Here is a 20,351-nt window from a genome sequence, read left to right on the forward strand (position 1 = left end):
AAAACCAATACTTTCTGTGTATCTCTAACAGCAAGAATCACATGTTCTAGTCTCTGGCCCCCCTCCTTCCCAGAGGTGGGCTGAGTCCCAGATACTGGGAGGGTGGCTCCTTGGAGTTGAAGTCCTGGGGTTCATTTATTTCACAAGGAGATTCCAGAGGGAATGAGTTCTCAGAGATTTTCGGGTTGGACTTCTCCTTGAGAACTTCAGTGAGAGAGAGAGAGAGATGATACGTTGCGGGGTGCTCTGTGTGGACGTCCATGGAGGGCTCGGTAAAGCCATGAGGTTCACTAAGGAACCCAAACGCAGACTTTTGGTGTTATTTCCAAAGAAGGCCATGGTAATTATATGTTTGTTTTTGTTTTAAGAATTAACTTGCTGAATGTGAATGTTTACACGTCAGTACTCACATTCTGATTCTGATTTGGCATGTCTGCATTTTGAAAAGCCTCAGACTTGCAGGTTGTATCTGTGAGGCCCTGGTGGGGCTCACCAGGGCAATGTCTGACAGGAACACCAGCACATGGAGTCTGGAGTGGGAAGGGCCAGGTTTATGAACTAGGATATTTCCTGTCAGGGCTGTCTGTAAGTGAGCTACCCTTGTATTGTGATGAGATCTTCATTGCAGGGACCGCTTACCATGGGCTGAAATGGTATCTGAAAAGTTTCTGTGGTGGATTAAATATGGCCGGTGGCAAGTTCTTTGCCATGTCTCTCTTTGAGACTGCTCTTCCCTTGAGTCTGCTCTGGCCTTGTGACTAGCTTTGATCGGTAGAGTGCAGTAGAAATGACTCTGTGTAACATTTGAGGACAGGATACAGGAGATTTGTAGCTTCGGCCCCTCTTGCGATGCTCACTTTTGGAAGCTGCCCCCATGAGAAGCCCTACGACCTCAGCCCATCACTCTGTAAGGAAACCCAGGCAAGCCAGGCAGAGAGAAAGGGGCTTTGTGGGGGAGCACTGAGGCACCAGACACGTGAGTGGAATCTTCTTGGTTCTTCCAGTGAATGACCCCAACCAAATGATTGGCCTCAGATGCCTCGGATTAACCTATGGAACCACAGGCAAATAAGATTGTTGTTGTTTTAGCCATTATGTTTTCTGGTAGTTTGTTACTTGGTAATAGACAACTGGATCAGTTTGGCCAAAGGGATTTCCGCGCTGGATTAGAGATTGGCTTAGATAATTTTTATTGTGTCTTTCAACAACCAAGACTCTAACCTGACGTGAGGCTCGCATGCAGGCATACGCCAACAACGTTCGTTTAATTTCATACATTTTTCCCCCTTTCCCTGAGAACCTGAGTGCAGGTTGTTTGGGGGAAGTGATGGTGGTAGTTATAAACTGCCTCCTCTCCTCAAGCGTAGAGGGTGCCAGGGGAGAGAGAGAGATAACTCTGGGAGTAACCTTCAGCCCCCACCATGCCTGGGGGACTATGATGGAGCTCAATGGAACACCTGTACGCATCTGGGTGTGAGCAGAGATGGGAAATGGACAGGAGATATGTGGAATCGTGAATGGTCTGCTGGTGGGAGAGGAAAAAGTGATGGGGGAAGCCAGACAGGGATCTGGCAAGGTAGGCTGTGGAGCCCTTGGGTGCTACCATAAAGAGGCAGACAGTTCCCTGCGGGCAGAGAGGAGTTGTGAGGATCTTGAAGCAGAGGGACATGGCCAGATCAAGTTCAGTGAGAGTAACTGGTGGTGATGGTTATGATTCAAGTGCTGAAGGCATGGCGAGAGGGAGAGGCCAGTGGTCAAAGTGGGAACTGCTGAGTGTGACTATGGTGAGAATCAGGGGGATGGACACAGAGAAATGGAGGTGAAATCGGCAAGGCTTGGCATCAGTTAGATGCCGGGATGGGGGGAACCCAAAGAGCAAAGACATCAGAGCCCCAGGCTGAGGAGTAGGGACAGGGTGCCACCCTGTTGCTATGGAGATCTTGGAAGGCAGAGTAGGCTTTGGGGGGAAGAGAATGTGCTTGGACTGGCTGGGCCAATGTGGTTCTCTAGAAGGGGAACTTGGGGTGGGGGCTGGAGGAGAGGGGAGACGCTGGATGGGAAGCCTGCTGGTGGAGGGGGGCTGGCTGGGCTCACTTCCGGCTACCGGTGTGGAGGATGCAGGCAGGTTCTTGAAATCCTCCTGCTTATAGGACAGATGATAGTGAACATTCCTTTGAGAAAATGGGGAGGAAAAAAATCCCAGAATCTTGTCTCAGGTTAAAGAGGGAACTTCAAAATAGAAGATACAGACAGCTGGAAACCTGTTTTTAAAAACCATTCTGTTGTGGCTGGCACCATTGGAATGCAATTTACAATGCATATGAAAATGTTCCTTTAGTAAAAAAGGGGATCAGGAGGCCAGATATAATTTGCATATTTTCTCTGCTTTCTTAACTCATAAAACTGCTTTTGGCTGCTTCTGTCTCTGCTTAAGACCGCAGAACACGGACAATAAGGCTCCTTCTCTCTCACTCTGTCTTGGTCTCCCTCCCCTCCTGCCTCCTGCCAGGGTTCCTGATAAGGAACAGGCACGGGTTGATAGAGTTAGGCTGCCCTTTAATTTTTTTTTCCATTTTCTATTCAAGGCCACTCACGCTCTTTGTTTTTTCTTTCTCCTTTAAGGTTGTAGTTCATTTTGGCCCTTCGTGACATCTTGGATGACTACAGAAACTATCCCCACCTTATTTCCAAAAGGATTATATAAATGGTGGGGACACTTTCCACTTTTCAATTTTCTCTAGAAAATTGTAGACTTTATCTGAGTTTCTCTTGGACAAGGCTGGCATCAACAGGACAACATGATATAGTTTACGCTTCGCCTTTCAACAATCATCACAAGCCCTGTCTTACCTTCACTTGTTGACTTGCTCCTCCAGTCAGTGTTTATGGAGCACCTGCTATCTGCCAGGCTCTGTGCTGGGGGCTGTCGATGGGGGAATAAATGATACAGGCCTGGCCCTGCCCTTTAGGTGTACCTCATCTCGAAAAGCATGATGGTATTATTTGGGCCAGATGAACAACTAAAGGGTTTGGGACAGCCCTCCCGCCCCTGGAATGTGCCACTTTGGCATGTGGACTATTTTGAGCTGAAGGCAATTGAGACCCTGAGGTCTCAGGAGAAACTATCGCCCCTCCCTCCAACCACATAGAAGAATCTCAGTGGGGGCTGTTTTCCAGAATGAGGGTTAGTAACAGTGATAAATTTTATCTGAGTGACCCATCTGTATGGCAGGGCAGACATCTAATTACCAAACGGCTGCTCATCTCTTTATCACCCTGTGAGGTGCATTCTTTTCTTTTGAAGTTCCAGACCCCTATCGCCTCTCCTAAGCTCAGGATGACACAGATCCCTCATTTTGCCTGATGGTCTTTGGAATTTCCATATCTGTGTGCTTTCCTTGTGTATCTGTTATTAAATCTGATTGTCTCCTGTTAATCTGTCTCACGTCAGTCTGATTCTTAGTGCCGCAGGAAGGATCCTTGAAGGGGACAGGACTGCTTGCTCCCCAACACAACAAAAGCGACTATGCCTTCCAGAAAAGCATCTGTCTCGGTGACATTTTCCATCGGGGTGGGGCGGACCTGGGCCTCTGGGGGCTCCTGTGGTGTGCTGTTACTGATGGGTTATCAGGAGAAGGGGGATTGAATAAGCCGGACGGCTCAGAGGGCTTTGGGCCTGCCAGAAAAAGGCATCCATTCCTAATGTGGAAGGGAGTGTTTTCATAGTCGCCTTTTGGCTGCCTTGGCCTGTGGCTGCTAAATTTAAAGATAGACTTTTCACTGAGGCTCATGGAGGAGCCGAAGGATTCTGAAAGCAGCCCCAAACAGGGAGGGCTTTTCAGACAATTTCAGCTGTGAGGGGTGAGTCATTTCAGCAAGACCCTGGAGGGAAGGATGCAGTGCTCTTTATCTGTAGGCGCAAAATGTTTCCTTTTGTTGTCCCCATCCCTGTGAGAAGCTTGTCTTTGTCACAGTAAGTGGCCAGTTATTTTCCTTGGAGATGGAGGCTGTTTTCCAACTCCCAGTCTGTTGTTGTTCATTCGTGGGTGCAGAGGATTGAGTGAACAGTGGCACTGCCGTTTATTTATGTATTTATTTGCTGGTAATTATCACCCCTCCCCCTTTACTGAGCTACAATGTACAAAGAAAAATTGTATATATTTGAGATGTGCAATGTTTTGGTGTATGCATACATTGTGAAATGATTACCATAATCAAGATAATGAACGCATCTCTCACCTTACCTGGTTACCGTTTTCGTGTGTGGTGAGAACACTTAACATCTGCTCTCTTAGCAGATTTCAAGTATACAGTATAGTATTAACTATAGGTACCATGCTGTACATTGTATTTCCAGAATTTATTCATCCTGCATCACTGAAACTTTGTAGCTTTTCACCAAACACAATCTAAGTGTCTGTTGACCAATGAATGGATAAAATGTGATATATATACATAATGTATATGTGTACATATATATGTGTATGTAATGTGTGTGTGTATATATATATATATATATATATATATATATATATATATAATATGATGAATATTATTCAGTCTTAATAAAGAAGGAAACCCTGCCATTTGTGACAACATGGATGAACTTGGAGGACGTCAGGCCAAGCATCAGTCATGACCCTTCTCTGGGGTGCAGTCTCTTTGTTATGGGCCTCATACGTTGACGGCCTAACTTCCACCATCACAGAATGTAAGTGTATGTAGAGGTAAGGTCTTTAGAAAGGTCATTAGATGAGGTCTTCAGGGTGGGCCCTAATCCAGTATGACTGGTGCCCTTATAAGAAGAGGAAATTTGGACACAGACATGTGTGCCCTCAGAAGACAGGGCATGTGAGACACAGGGAGAAGATGGTCCATCTAGAAGGCAAGGAGAGAAGCCTCAGAAGAAACCAGCCCTGCCCACGCCTTGATCTCGGACAAGTGGGTGTTCTAATTGATGAGTTATGGCCTCTATAGCTCATAAGTGTCTGTTGTTTAAGCCTCCTGGTTTGTAGTACTTCGCTATGGGAGCCCAAGCAAGCCAATACACTCCTTGTCTATATCAGAAAGTAGGACCAGGAGGCTGAAGCCCCTCTGACTCTGACAGTCTTGGCTGACTGTATTTTCCCTAAGACCTTCCCGCCTGGAAGACCTGACGTGGGCAGGTGCTGGATCTGAAGTGTCTGGGTGGACGCCATTTTGGCTGGCGCTCTGTGTGTTGGGTGATGTGACCTCCTTGGTCGGAGGTGGGGGGGGGGCCCTGTGGGGGCACAGGAAACCTGCTGTGTACACTGTAATGCTGTGCCCACGTGGGGCTGATTTTTGCTCTGCTGACATGCTGGTGACTGCCGAAGGGGAGTTTTTTTCACGGCTTTGAGCTAAAACCCCGCTTGTTCTGCTTTGGAGCCAGGCCGACTTTGGTTCCAGTTTTGTATCCATCACCAACTCTTGACTCTAGCATTTCTCACCTGAGGCTATTTCCCTCCTGACCCCACACTCCCCTCCACCTGTTGATCCCTGTCTCTGCTTGTCTGCAGATGTCCTTAAAGGGCTGCCTGCGGTCATTCCACTCCCTCCCCTCAGTCGCCTGGATGGCTGCCTTCCCCTCCCCTTACCTTGGCCGCTTTCGCTCTCCCATCACATCCTGTGGCCACCACCCGCCTTCCCTTGTCGCTTCTCTGTCCTTATCTTCTGCGCTGTCTCGATGTCTCTGGGCCTGCAGCTCAGTTTACCACTCCCTTTTACTTGAAATGTTCTCTTCTATTGGCTTCTCCAACAGACATCGCCCCTTCTGGGTTTTTAGCTTATCTGTTGGCCTTCCTTCTCAGCCTCCTTTCCTGGCTCCAGCTCTTTCTCTCAAGTTTTAAATGGTGGAGTGGCCCAAGACACTCTGGTTGTTCTCTCTCCCTCTCGCTCTTTTGGACTGTTATTATTGAAGTGTAATTGATGTACAGTGTTAGTTTCAGGTGTGCAACATATTGATTTGACCATTCTATGCATTACGCAACGCTTACCTCGATAAGCGTGGTCACCATCCGTCACCATGCAACATTATTACGGTTTTATTGACTATATTCCCTACGCTGAGCTTGCATCTCTGATTTATCTCTGGTTGTTTTCTTTTGATCTGCGTTCTTTCTCTCAGGGATAGCATTAGGTCCTGTGGCTGAGACACTTCATCCCTCTGCAGATGGCTTCTCAGCCAAAATCTTCAGCTGAACTTGCCCTGAAGCCCAGGCACACGCATCCTGCTGCTAACGGCAGGCCTCTGGGGGCATCAGATGGCTTCTCGAACTCATCAAAGATAGCATTTTCACTTTTCTTCTTTCAGACACGGTAGATGATTCTGTACTCAAACATGGCAAACCCATTTGCAATGCTGGCCCTATTGTGTGTGTGGTTTTTCTCTGCCTGGAAATTTCTTTTCCCCAGTACTTACTTACCAGTATTCTTCCTTATTGTTCGGTTATCAGATCACATTGTCCCTCCTAGGAGGGCTTCTGGTCATACAGCCTAAAGTAGCTTCCTAAATTCTGTCACTTACCCTGTTTTAATTCTTTGCACACTGTTTATTATTCTCTGGCATTTCCTGATTTTTATTTGTCTGGTGTGTTTCACGCACTGGAAGGTGAGCTCTGAGGGTGGGGCCTGTGTGCATCATGCCCATGGCTGTGTCCCCAGAGCCCACAGCCCGATGCCAGCCTGAGCCTCTAGGTGCTTTGTGTTTGGTGAGTGACTACATGAAGCCACTTGCCTTCTTTAGCCCTAATTCCCAACTCTTGAGAATGGCTGATTTGGAAGTGGAAATTTTATTCTTTAGGATTAAAAAATGGATTTGAATTAGTGGAAAAACCTTAATTTATACCATTTCAGAAGAAACAAAAAACTATGTCTTTATTAAATGAAGGATTAAAACTCAGTTATCTTTTTTTTTCTCTTGTTGATCCATTAAAATAGTAGCAAAGGACCGAGAAAGTTCTAAAGCACAAGGAGATAGAAGACGAGAAGAGAGAACAGATGAGAAAATATTCACCAGAGTTTGGTTGCCGGGAGGGGGAGTGGGGAGGGGTTCAGTGGGGCACCAGCAGGAAGAGGGTGAGTAGGTGAGCTGTATTGGTCTGGATCCACATGGGCTCAGGACCCGGAGGCACCAGGGACTATGGCGAGGGGAGCTCAGACTGGCTCAGTTTCTCTGTGGTGTGGCTGGACCCCCATGTCCCCATTTTCATCCATTTCTTCCAGGCTGCTACATCCCTCCCTCCAAGCGGAAGGAGATGGGGCGCTGGCAGGGGTCCAGAGCTCAGTGTGTCAGGCAGAGTGGAGAGAGCAGGCCAGGGGCAGATGGGAAACGGTAAAGGTCTGAACACGTGCAGTGGGACCTGCAGCCAGGGTTCCTCTAGGACTCACAGGGCCGCAGGTATTTCTGCATGGTGTCTTTGTTTATAATAATTAACTTGAGTCACATAAAATCAGCCTGTTAGCTCTGTTCTGGTGACCTAATCTCATGCGATCCTGTGATGAAAATATGGTGCTGCGGGCACCTGGGTGGCTCAGTCAATTAAGTGTCCAACTCTTGATTTTGGCTAAAGTCATGATCTCACAGTTCGTGGGATCAAGCCCCACATCCGGCTCTGTACTGACAGTGCAGAGCCTGCTTGGAATTCTCCTCTCTCTCTGCCCCTCCTTCTCTCTTACTCTCTCTCTCAAAAAAAATAAATAAACATTAAAAAAAAAAAAAAAGAAAATACCATGCTAGCTGGCAGGTTTCATCTGCTTGCCAGGTCACCCTCCTAGAACCATGCCTGGCCATCAGGCTCCAGGATGCCTCCATAAATGAATCCTGGAGCCCCTATGGGGCATATGGTTAACACCTTTCACGAAGGAAGGGTCAGAGAGCACCGAGGGGAGAAACGGAGACTAGGGCTCATGCAGGAGCTGGTCTGGACTTGGAGTACCTTACCTGGATTCCACTGCTGCCCCTGCCAATCCTGGGAGGACTCTGTGGCCATTCCTGGGGGGGACCTGAGAGGGATGTTTGCAAAGAAGACATTTCAAAGCATGGTGTTCCTATGAAATATGAGGTGTAGGCCATGGGTTCTGCTTGCTAGGGTCTAAGAGCTGTCCTGCCTGCAGCCTGCCTCCCCCACAGACTTCTGGTATACCACTCAGGTAGGATAATCTCCGAGAAAGGACTTCTAGATACTTGAGCGTTCCCCAGCGAAATGGCTGACTCCTTGTCCATTCATCCTAGAGTGGAGCCCACCTCTCAAAGAAGTCCTGTCTATATACTGAGTCTCTGTGTAGTTATTTTCTCTCTTGAATATGAATAGGCAGCCAGGAAACATCAGACATCTGAGGAAAGCCTCCAACACGAATGACAAGCATCACATAAAACACACTTTAAAGAAAATAAAAAACAAAAAACAGAGGAAACAGATCTAAATCAGAATATAGGGGAGAAAAAGCTCTAACATCCTCAGAGATGAAACATTACACTCATAACAGGGATGAAACCAGAACAGGGTGCAATGAAGCCAAAAAGAACGACCGAAGAATAAGAAGGAGGGCTTGGGGATTACAAATGCGGTGCTTGAAATAAAAAATGTAGTAGCAGATTTAGACAAGAAAGTCAGTGAAATCAACCAGGAAGTAGAACAGCTAAGAGAGGAGATGGAAAATAAGAGAGAAATGATAAGGCACCAAGAGGATCAAGTCAAGGAGTCCAGCATTTGACAAACAGGAGTTCTAGAAAGAAAAACAGTGAGAGGAGAAGAAATTATCCAAGAAATTCTAAGCCAAGGTGTATTAGACTGGAAAGATCTGAGACTTCAGGCAGAAAGTTACCTGAGTGCCTGGCACAGTCAATGAAAGAAAATCGCCACCAAGGCACATCATGTAACTACGTTCACAATGTCAGCAATAAAGAGAAAAATTAATATCTCATGCAGAAGATTGAGAATCCGAGTGGCAGTACTGGATGCTAGGAGGTAAAGTCTTCTAAATTCTGCTTTAGGAAAATGATTTTTAATTAAATTCTATGCTCAGCCAAATGAGCTGTTATATCTGAGGGCAGCATATAGATGTTTTCAGCTAAGACTCAGTGAGTGTCTCTCTGTGCGTCCATAGCTGAGAAGTCCTGTTGCTGCCAAATGACGAAGGGGCCAGAAAAAGAACAAGGAACAAAGAAACAAGAGCTTCAACTCAGGGAGGGCTGAGAAATGAGTCCCTGGTGGGTGGACAGACAGGAGACTCCGGTAACAACGAGTTGAGTTGGGAGAAAAAGGGAGGCTGGCATCTGGGGGCAGTGATGATCCTGGAAAAATAATAACTGCTGTTTATCTGTTATAATAATAAACACAGTGGGGCACCTGGGTGGCTCAGTTGGATAAGCGTCTGGCTTCGGCTCCGGTCATGATCTCACGGTTCGTGAGTTCAAGCCCCCCATCGGGCCCTCTGCTGTCAGCAAAGAGCCTGCTTCAGATCCTCTGTCTCTCTCTCTCTCTCTCTCTCTGCCCCTCCCCAACTAGTGCTCTCTCTCTCTGTCTCAAATAAATAAACATTTTAAAAAATCTTTAAAAAATAATAAACACAGAGAAAGATCTACCACAGGTCTTAGAGAAGTTTGGGAAAACTCAATATTCAACTTCAGGATAAAACAATTATAAACTCAGGAAAGAAACAGCCATCATACTACCATGTTTTACTAAATATAAGATGCCATTATTAGTTAAGTAACAACTTGTCAATCATCATTTTAAGAAGAAAGAAAAAACCGTTGCCCATGAAAAAGGCAGATTGTAGGTTGTGAGACATATACCCACGTTTCAGAGATTGTGTTAGAAGGCTAAAGAACATCACAGCGCCCCACTCTGGCTTTGCAGTGAGCCATATTTAGTCTGACTCCTTGATTTCACCACAGAGAGCGATGTTGACATTGTGAGGATGAAGAGAGGGAAAGTTCGGGTGTGTACCTGTGTGAGAAACATTAGTGCTAAATAGTCATGAAGCAAAAATGAAAGGCAGTAGTTTAATGCCTAGAATTGATACATCAAAATATTAGCCGCATTAGGCAGACGGAGATGTAACCACACGAAGGAGCAGCCAAAATAAGGGAGAATGGTGGCCTCTGGGCACTGGGGAAGGGTGGGGTAGGTTGGGGTGAAGTGGTTTGGAGACTTGCCGGTTTTTATTCTATTAAAAAATTTTTTTTAATGTATATTTGAGAGAGAGAGAGAGAGAGAGAGAGAGGACAAAGACAGCTTGAGAGGGGGAGGGGCAAAAAGACCGAGACAGAATCCGGAGCAGGCTCCAGGCTCATAGCTGTGAGCTATCAGCACAGAGCCGGATGCAGGACTCGAACCCACAAGCAATGGAATCATGACCTGAGCCGAAGTCGTATGCTTAACCAACTAAGCCACCCCCAGGGGCCCTGACACTTGGTGGTTTTATTCCATTTATGTATGTATGTATGTTTATTTTTGAAAGACAGAGAGAGACAGACCGTGAGCAGAGGAGGAGAGAGAGAGAGAGGGAGACACAGACTTCGAAGCAGGCTCCAGGCTCTGAGCTGTCAGCACAGAGACTAAGGTGGGGTTTGAACTCAGAAACCGTGACATCATGACCCTAGCGGAAGTCAGATGCTTAACCGACTGAGCCACCCAGGCACCCCACAGACTGGCTGGTTTTTTAAATGAGCCTTTGGCATATAATGCACGTTTGACCAAAGGTAGAGGAAAATACACACACACACACACACACACACACACACACACACACACAGCCCTTTTGGAGATTAAAAGAGGGACAACAATTGCAGAAGTGGGGCAACCCTGCTTGTCTCTGAAATACCTTATTCGGACATAAGGTTAGGACATGGTCCCATCCTGCTTCACTGGCCCCCAGGAAGACGGGTACTTACTCGCCTTTCCCCCCACAATGCAAGATGGCCCAGCGTCCCCTTTTCTTTGCAGAAAGCTTTAGAGTCTACACATTGTTCCATGTGTTTTTACCCATTTGATCCTTCCCGCTGCCTGGATTAGGCCGAACGAACTGTTGCCATTTCATGCGTCAGAGCCGGAAACTGAGCCGCCGCCACCTGCCGGGCCGGCCCACCCCGCCACACCGCGCGACGGTTCAGCCCTGCTCAGCCGCACAGGGGCGCTTCTCTCTCGTGACCTCACGCCCTTCTGTCCCCATGATATTTTAGAGGAAAGAGGAAGAGGAGCGGAAGCGGGGAGAGGAGCAGATTCGCCTCCAGGAAGAGCAGAGGGCGAAGGAACTCTACTGGACCCTGAAGCAGGCCCAGCTGCAGAGCCACGCCAGCGAGAAGGAGGAGCGCGAGTGGGAGGAGCAGCGTGAGTACTCGGGCCTGCCTCCCCGCCCACCCTCCTCCCACTTGTGTCTGTGCCCCGTCCTCCTTCCGGTTCGCTCGCGCGCGCGCGGCCCACACGCCTTTAGCCGGGGCCACCCACGCGCGCGGCCCTGCCGAGGACCCAGAGGGTAAGGGCTCTCTGCCTAGGGGGGAGATTTCTTACACTAAAAAACAAAACCCTACATTTACTGAGCTACCAGTACTTCACTGGCCAAGCCCTGGGCATCCAGAAATGAGGGTTCATGGTGCTTATCTTGGAGGGACTCATGGGCCAGACTCACAGGCGACGGGCTTGGAGGGGGAAAGTAGCACATACTGCTGGAACAGAGAGTGGCGATCCTGGCGGGCTTCCAGACGCAGCATTACGGAGTGGAGCTTGATGGGGGGCACAGGAACAACTGAGGCAAACAAGTGGAGGAGGGAGAGGGCGCAGGAGATGGAGACCCCAGCAGGTGTAAGGGCATGGTGACCGGAGTGTGGGGTGCTCAGGAGGGTGGAGATGTACGGGGGTGGCGAAAAGGCTTGGAGGCTGTCGGTGGCGAGAAGTTAGGTGGGAGAGGGAAGGCGGGACCAGATTTGCAAGGTGGTGTTTCAGTATGTGCTCCGGGTTCGTTTGATTCAGGTCTGGTGTCACATGCAGATGTGGAGATGTGGATCTTGCAGGAGGAAGTTTTTACTCGAGGGGGCGGGGCTACGTGGGGAAGGCCTGGGGCCAGTCAGGAGGCGGTGGGAGCCAGGGGACAGTGTGGGCCAGAGCCTTTGCTGTGGTTTGCTTGGGAAAGGGAGGGCCAGGCAGGGTAAGCAGGTTTAGGATTGGCGGGCTTGAATAATTTCTGCAGTCTCTGGGGCATAGGGGCTGTCTCTGGTTGCCTGACACCTGGCCCTGGGGTCACGGGGCGTGTGGATAGTGACCCAGGGTATAAGAACTAGGTAAAGGAAATGGTTGGGATGTAGGTTTTTGATTGGCTGGTTTACAAATCACTGATTGTGATTGTGATTTGATTGGCTGGTTTACAAAGGCACACTTGCACGTGAGCCCTTTAGTATCTTTGGGACTTGGCTAACTCTGGGAGGGGCAGTCTTTCTGGGCTCAGGTGTGAAAACATCAAAAACTATGGGAAATAAAAAGGCATGGTTCATGCAGGTGGACAGTGGGAAGCATCCAGAAGTGGGCTTGGGAGTGAGAGGGAGGAGGAGGCTGTTGCCGGGGTACACGTTGGAGATGATTGGAACCAGGGCCGCAGCAGGGAGAGCGTAGATGTGGGGTGACTTCTACTCGCCAGCCCTCTGGTCCTCAAGCTTTTCTCAATCACATGCCAGAGTCCTCAAACAGACCTTAAAAATATTGAAATACAATTCACATAACATAAAATTCACCGTTCTAAGGTGTACAATTCAGTGGCTTTTAGTATACTCGCTACGTTGTGCAGCCTTCACCACTATTAGTTCCAGAACATTCCGTCACTGCAAAGAGAAACTCTGTACACATTGGTTATTCCTTCTCTTGCCATGCCTCTGGAAACCACTGATGTAATTTCTGTCCTTATGCATTCGCCTATTACAGATATTTCATATAAATTGAATCATGCATTACGTGGCCTTTTGTGTCGGACCTCTTTCATTCAGCATGCTTTCAAGTCCAGCCATGTTGTCGTTTGGGTCAGTACTTCATTCCTTTTTGTGGTGGAATAAAATTTGAATGCAGGCATGTGCCACCGTGTTGTTTATCCATTTGTTAGCTGATGGACCTTTGGGTTGTTTCTGCTTTTTGGCTATTATGAATAATGTTGCTGTGAACATTGGTGGGTTTTTGTGTGCACATATTTTTCCGTTCTCTTGGGAGTGGAATTTCTAGGTCATATGGTAACTATGTTTAGCATTTAGAGTAACTGCCATACTGTTTTCCAAAGTGACGGTACCGTTTTACATTTCCACAAGCAGTATATGAGGGTGCTAGTTTCTTCCCATCTTTGCCAATGCTTGGTATCTTTTGTCTTTTTTCTTTAATTTTTTAAGCGTTTATTCATTTTTTAAAAATTTTAATGTTTATTTATTTTTGAGAGAGAGTGAGTGCTGGGGAAGGGCATAGAGAGAGGGAGACACAGAGTCCAAAGCAGGGTCCAGGCCCCAAGCTGTCAGCCCAGAGCCCGATGTGGGACTTGAACTCACAAACTACGAGATCATGACCTGAGCCAAAGTCGGACGCTTAACCGAGTGAGCCAGCCAGATGTCCCCGTTTATTTATTTTTTGAGAGACAGAGCATGAATGGGGCAGGGTGGGGGGCAGAGAGAGAGGGAGACACTGAATCTGAAGCAGGCTCCAGGCTCTGAGCGGTCAATGCAGAGCCTGACGCGGGGCTCGAACTCACAAACCATGAGATCATGACCTGAGACGAAGTCGCCTGCTTAACTGAGCCACCTAGGCACCCCTGGTCTTTTGGATAATAGACATTCTAACAGGTGTGAGGTGACACCTCATTGTGTCATTTGATTTGCATTTCCCTGGTGATTAATGATGTTGAGCACTTTTTCACGTACCTGTTGGCCATCTGAATATCCTTTTGAAAAAAATATCTGTTCAGGTCCTTTGCCTATTTTTAAATTGGGTTATTTGTTTTGGCTAATCGAGTTGCATGGGTTCCTATATATCTTGGATATTAACCCCTTATTAGGTGTGTGGTTTACAAAGATTTTTGCCTATTCCACAGGCTGCCTTTTAATTTTGTTGATAGCTTCCTTTGCTGTGCAGAAGCTTTTCGAATGGATGTAATCCTACCTGTTTAATTTTGCCTTTGGTGTCATATCCAAAATATCATCGCCAAGACCAATGTCAAGGAACTTTTTTCCTAGGTTTTCTTCCAGGTGTTTTACAGTTTCAGGTCTTACATTTAAGCTTTTAATCCATTTTGAGGTGATTTTTGTGTATCCTGTGAGTTAAAGGTTCAATTTCATTCTTTTCTAGTAGCTGTCCACTTTTCCCTGCACCTTTTATTAAAGAGACTATCCTTGCCCATTATGGATTCTTAGTGCCTTTGTTGAAAATTAGTTGAGTATATATGCATAAGTTTATTTGTGAACTCTACATTCTTTTCCATTGGTCTGTGTGTCTTTTTATGTCAGTACTATACTGTTTTGATTACTATAGCTTTGTAATATAATTTGAAATCATGAAGTGAGATACTTCTGGCTTTATTCTTCTTGCTGAAGATTGCTTTAGCTATCGAAATCTTTTGTGGTTCCATACAAATTTTAGGATTATTTTTTCTATTGCTGTGAAAAATGCCATTGGAATTTTACTAGGGATTGTTTTGAATCTGTACATTGCTTTGAGTAGTATATTTATTTTAACAATATTTATTCTTCCAGTCTATGAACACAAGATAAGTCTTTCCATTTGTTTGTGTCTTCTTCAATTTCTTTCCTTAATGTCATATAGTGGTCTTTTGCCTCCTTGGTTAAATTTATTTCTAGTATTTTGTTCTTTTTTTTTTTTTTTCTTTCCAAGCTTTTATTTAAATTCCAGTTAGTTAACATATAGTGTAATATTAGTTTCAGGTGTAGAATTTAGTGATTCATCACTTACATACAACACCCAGTGCTCATCCCAACAAGTGCGCTCCTTAATCCCCATTGCCTGTTTCATGCACCCTGATGCTATTGTAAATGGGGTTGTTTTATTATTATTTTTTTGCTGATTCACTGTTAGTGCATAGAAACACAACTGACATTTGTATGTTGATTTTGTATCCTGCCATTTTAATTTGTTTATTAGTTCTAAAAATTTTTGGGTAAAATTATTAGGGTTTTCTATGTGCAAGGTCATGCCGCCTGCAAACAGAGATAGTTTTACTTCTTCCTTTCTGATTTGGATGCCTTTTATTATTTTTTTCTTGCCTAATTATTCTGGCTAGAACTTCCAGCATTATGGTGAATAAAAGTGGTGACAGTGGGCATTCTTGTCTTGCTTCTGATCTTAGAGCAAAAGCTTTCAACCATACACTGGGGCTTATGAGGTTAGTTATGGGCTTGTCATATATGGCTTTTATCATGAGGTACATTCTTTCTATCTCCAATTTCTTGAGAGTGTTTATCATGAAAAGATGCTGAGTTTTGTGAAATGCATTTTCTGCATCTACTGAGATGATCATGTGATTTTTATTCTTCTTTTTGTTACTGTGGTGTGTCAGAGTTATTGATTTGCCGCTGTTGAGCCATCCTTGCATCCCAGAATACATCCCACTTGATCGCGGTGTATAGAGCATTTGGAAAGGCCTCCATGGAGGAAATGGCATTTGGTTTGGGAAAAATGGAGAGGTAAAGAAGGCAGGGAAGGGCATCACAGCAGAGGGAGCAGCACTGAGCAAAAGCAAGGTCATCATCGTGTGCATAGGGCATGGCACATGTTCCGAATCGGCTGCAGCCTGGGGTTCCTGGTGAACAATGACGAGAATGAGGCTAGAAAGGGAAGATAGGCAAGAGCTAAATAACAATTCATTTAGATTCAGAACGGAAGAAGAGAGGGGAGAAACAAGAAGGCGGGACAAAGGTTTATACTGAAAATATGGTGAACAGTTACAGGGTGAAGTCACATGAGGCTACTCTAGTGTGGGAGGGGGAGGAGCCCTGGACTGGGAGCCCCGCCCCAGCTCTGCCACTGGCTAGTGTGACTGTGGACCAAGTTCGTGCTCAGTTGCTCAGTTTCTGTTTTGTACAGTGGGGGCATCTGTGTTGAGTTGAGGCTTGTTGGGAGGGTAAAGGGAGAGGGAGGATGTGTCACTCAGGAGCGTTTCTCTTCTGGTAGTGACACGATGAGGTGGACCGTTATGGTGTTTCCTTGGGGATGGAGACAGGAGATTCTCTGGCTCAAGGGCTGCCTGATTGCTAATTAACGTAAGTGTGGCAGCAGAAAATGGAAAACCCTCCAAAAGACAGAGGAAAGGTGATAATTCAGGTCCCCTGATTTTGGTTCCCTATTTTATGCTTTCTTGAAGAATGATGCGCTAAACTCTGGAGCCTGTCATTCAAAACCAGCAAAGCCGTTCTGCAGTCAATTAATTTAACATGAGAGATTATAGTGGGCCATTAATCTCCTGGGAGCAGCAGTTTTTGATAAAACACCTAAATTAAATTCTCCAAGTTAGAGGAAAAAGGGCATTGTTTCCTTTAGTATCACTAGAATACGAAGTTAGTTGTTCAGTTCAAATAGCAGAGCAGGCTCTGGCTTCTGAGAAGCTCTGAATATTCCAGGCAGAAATTCATTTAATTATGTCTCAACTGTGAACTTGCAGGCATGTGGAGTTAGGTGATGTCTAGCTGCCCAGAGATTTGGAGACAAGCCAGCACGACTTGGTGAATGATACACTTTCCAAAAATTGGAGCTGTGTTCTTCTTTACCCCTCTCCTCCCTCCTTGAACCGTGTGATTCTGGTGTGACCCTTAACACACGATCTGTGCTCTGCTTGGCTCCCCCCCTTGCCAGGGTGTGGTCAGAACTGAGGGAGAAACTGTGTGCTCAGGCCCAGTATGGAGTCCAATTACGTTGGTTGCCTTCTCTTTGCCCATAGAAAGGAGACTGCTCTGGAGTCTGGGTTTCATGTGGGTGATTCTAAAATGCTGTGTGCTTGAGACAGGCAGAACCCGCAGGGGTTTGAGGAGACGCAGTGCGGTCTGGAGATGGGGTGGGGCTGGAAGGAAAAGATAACACAGAAGAAGGGCCTGTCCTATCTACTCATGGGATGGGAAATTATGCAATGTCTCTTTGGATGTAACCAGTTAGAGCTGTTCTTCATGCTCTGAGTGCCAAATGTTTTTGGTTTTACAACTTAGAATAGTGCCAGCCTGAGTCTCCACATGCCTGATTCATATCCTGCTTGGGGTTCTCTCTTCTCTTGAATTGCTCAAGAATCCCTGGGGGCTTTCTTTTGTCCCAAAGCAGAGTCATCCCCAGGTTTACCCTGGCCTTAAGGAACCCCTGAAATTACTTCTGGTGGCCACAGGGGGTCACTGGTGGCAGCCATCAAGAATCGTCAGCAGGACACGGGGCGCCTGGGTGGCGCAGTCGGTTAAGCGTCCGACTTCAGCCAGGTCACGATCTCGCGGTCCGTGAGTTCGAGCCCCGCGTCGGGCTCTGGGCTGATGGCTCAGAGCCTGGAGCCTGCTTCCGATTCTGTGTCTCCCTCTCTCTCTGCCCCTCCCCCGTTCATGCTGTGTCTCTCTCTGTCCCAAAAATAAATAAACGTTGAAAAAAAAAAAATTAAAAAAAAAAAAAAAAAAAAGAATCGTCAGCAGGACAATGGTGGGTGGTGACCTCAGAAGACTTGAGTCGGGGTGGAGAGAGGTCTTCTTCCCTTGGCCACGTTTAGCTGGGGGTGAGCCTCACTTTCTTTCCCTGAGGCTCATCTCTCAGGGTTCATCATCTTGGTGCCAAATCCATCCGTTCTGCAGGGGATGGCTGCTCCAGCACATTGAGTGCCCAGGGGCCTGTGTGCATATCCTTCACTCTCTGGAGTGCCTGTTGTCATTTCCCAGGGGTCAGGAAGCCTCCCTGTTCCACAAAGATTTCATTTTCCCCATTTGCCCGGCAAGAGCTCCTGACACTACCCAGCCCCCAACCCTACACCAATTCCCCACCTCCACCCCGTTGCCTTAAGTGGGATAGACCCTTTCTAAAGGAGGCATTCCAGTCCCCTTACCTCACGGCGAAGGCAGCAATAACAATAAAGATGTAATATTTAATGAACTTGTACCGTGTGACAGGAGCTGTCCAAGACCCTTCTGTGTAGTATCTCGTGTACCTCATTTACAAAGCAATCCCAGGACGTCCCCATTTTACAGGTGAGGAAGTAAGGTGTAGATAGGGTAATTAAGTTGTCCAATGTCACGTGGAACAGAAAATGGAGAAGTTAAACACAACTACCCACATATATAATTTAAATCTTTATGAGTGCTTTGTCATATATTTTTCGTATATATATGATTTCACATATATGTATAACTTCATATACTATAATTTCATAATATATCTCATATATATAATATATGAAAAAGCACCCATAAAGATTTAAATTATATATGTATACAATTATTCACTATTTTTCAGGGACATTATATTACACCCAAGGGGTTGCTACAAATAGATATTGCTTTGAAGCATTTGGTTTCTCTGTGGAGGTAACCAACCAGATCATCTGAATTCTATAAAACACTGACTCTTTTCTTTCTTTCTTTTTTTTTTTTAATTTTTTTAAATGTTTATTTATTTTTGAGAGAGACAGAGACAGAGTGTGAGTGGGGGAGGGGCAGAGGGAAAGGGAAGCAGAATCCAGAGCAGCCTCCAGGCTCTGAACAGGCTGTCAGCACAGAGCCCAACGCGGGGCTCGAACCCACAAACTGTGAGATCGTGATCTGAGCCGAAGTCAGACACCCAACCAACTGAGCCACCCAGGTGGCTCTTACCCTGAGTCTTTTCTATCTGGGCAAAGGTAGAGAGGGCCTAAGGAACCATGGGCAAGTTCTCCAGAGAAACGTCTCATGACGAGCAACAACTAGTAATCTTCCAGAACCCCATGCCCACTGCTCCTTTCTCATCTTCCCAAACTGAAACTCCGTCCCCATTAAACAATAACTCCCTGTCCCACCTAGTCCCCAACCCCTGGAAACCAACATTCTCCTTTTTGCTGTGTATTTAACTATTGTAAGTACCGTGCGTGGAATATCAGTGGAATCATATGATGTCCTTTTGTGTCTGGCTTATTCACTTAGCATAATGTCTTAAAGATTCGTCCACATTGTAGCAGGTATTGGAATTCCCTTCTTTTAAAAATTTTTTTTTTTTAAAAATTTTTTTTTTCAACGTTTATTTATTTTTGGGACAGAGAGAGACAGAGCATGAACGGGAGAGGGGCAGAGAGAGAGGGAGACACAGAATCGGAAACAGGCTCCAGGCTCTGAGCCATCAGCCCAGAGCCTGACGTGGGGCTCGAACCCACGGACCGCGAGATCGTGACCTGGCTGAAGTCGGACGCTTAACCGACTGCGCCACCCAGGCGCCCCTAAAAAATTTTTTAAAAAATGTTTTATTATTTATTTTTGAGAGAGAGAGAGAGAGAGAGACAGAGTGTGAGCAGGGGAGGGGCAGAGAGAGAAGGAGACACAGAACTCGAAGCAGGCTCCAGGCTCTGAGCTGTCAGCACAGAGCCTGATGTGGGGCTCAAACTCACAAACCATGAGATCATTACCTGAGCCGAAGTCGGACGCTCAGGCGTCCCAAGGAATTCGCTTCTTTTTAAAGGCTGAATAATATTCCACTGCATATACATATATGCATATATGTGTATACACACATACACACAAACACACACATACCATACTTCGGTTATCTCTTTGATGAACATTTGGGTTGTTTCCACCTTCTGGCTATTGTGAATCATGCTTCTGTGAATATTGCTGTACAAAAATTTGTTTCAACCCCTACTTTCAATTCTTTTGGGTATATATCCGGAAGATTGTATGGCAATTGTACATTTAATTTTTCTGGACCTGCCATACCATTTTCCACAGCAGCTGCACCATTTTTCATTTCCACCAACAATGCACAAAGGTTCCACTCTCTCCATATCCTTGCCAACACTTGTTTACTGTTTTTTTCTAACTAAAAAAATGAAAAACAAAAGAGCTACCCTGATGCGTGTGAAGTGGTGTCTTATTGTGGTTAGTCTGTTGTTTGATACCTCAATTCAACCTTTCTCCTGAAGTCCTCGGTGTTTTCACACTGTTCCAGCCATCCATACAGTGTTACTGTGACATAGCCTCAGTTTCCCATTAGCAGAAGGAGAAAGGAGACCACGGATCTTACCTTGGAAGTAAGAATGGCCATGGTCACCCTTTGTTCTGTGTGTGGAGCAGGCCTCGCAGTGCCTGTTGGCCAGGCCCATGGGGCGTCACCTTGGGCTGGGACATGGGCTGTGGGAGGAAGAAGCAG

The 20,351-nt window shown here is 46.2% G+C and overlaps 1 protein-coding gene across 2 annotated transcripts in view; it reads left to right on the forward strand.

Annotated features, from left to right (window-relative positions):
- The window catches only part of SH2D4B (SH2 domain containing 4B), an 88,232-nt gene that overhangs the window by 30,186 nt on the left and 37,695 nt on the right, over positions 1-20,351 (forward strand). For both annotated transcript variants that reach the window (XM_045437858.1, XM_045437859.1), the window contains exon 4: positions 11,207-11,354. In XM_045437858.1, the coding sequence (XP_045293814.1) occupies positions 11,207-11,354 (148 nt within the window). The remainder of the gene's footprint in view (positions 1-11,206; positions 11,355-20,351) is intronic.

Source organism: Leopardus geoffroyi, chromosome D2, assembly GCF_018350155.1.
Source record: "Leopardus geoffroyi isolate Oge1 chromosome D2, O.geoffroyi_Oge1_pat1.0, whole genome shotgun sequence".
Taxonomy (NCBI): domain Eukaryota; kingdom Metazoa; phylum Chordata; class Mammalia; order Carnivora; family Felidae; genus Leopardus; species Leopardus geoffroyi.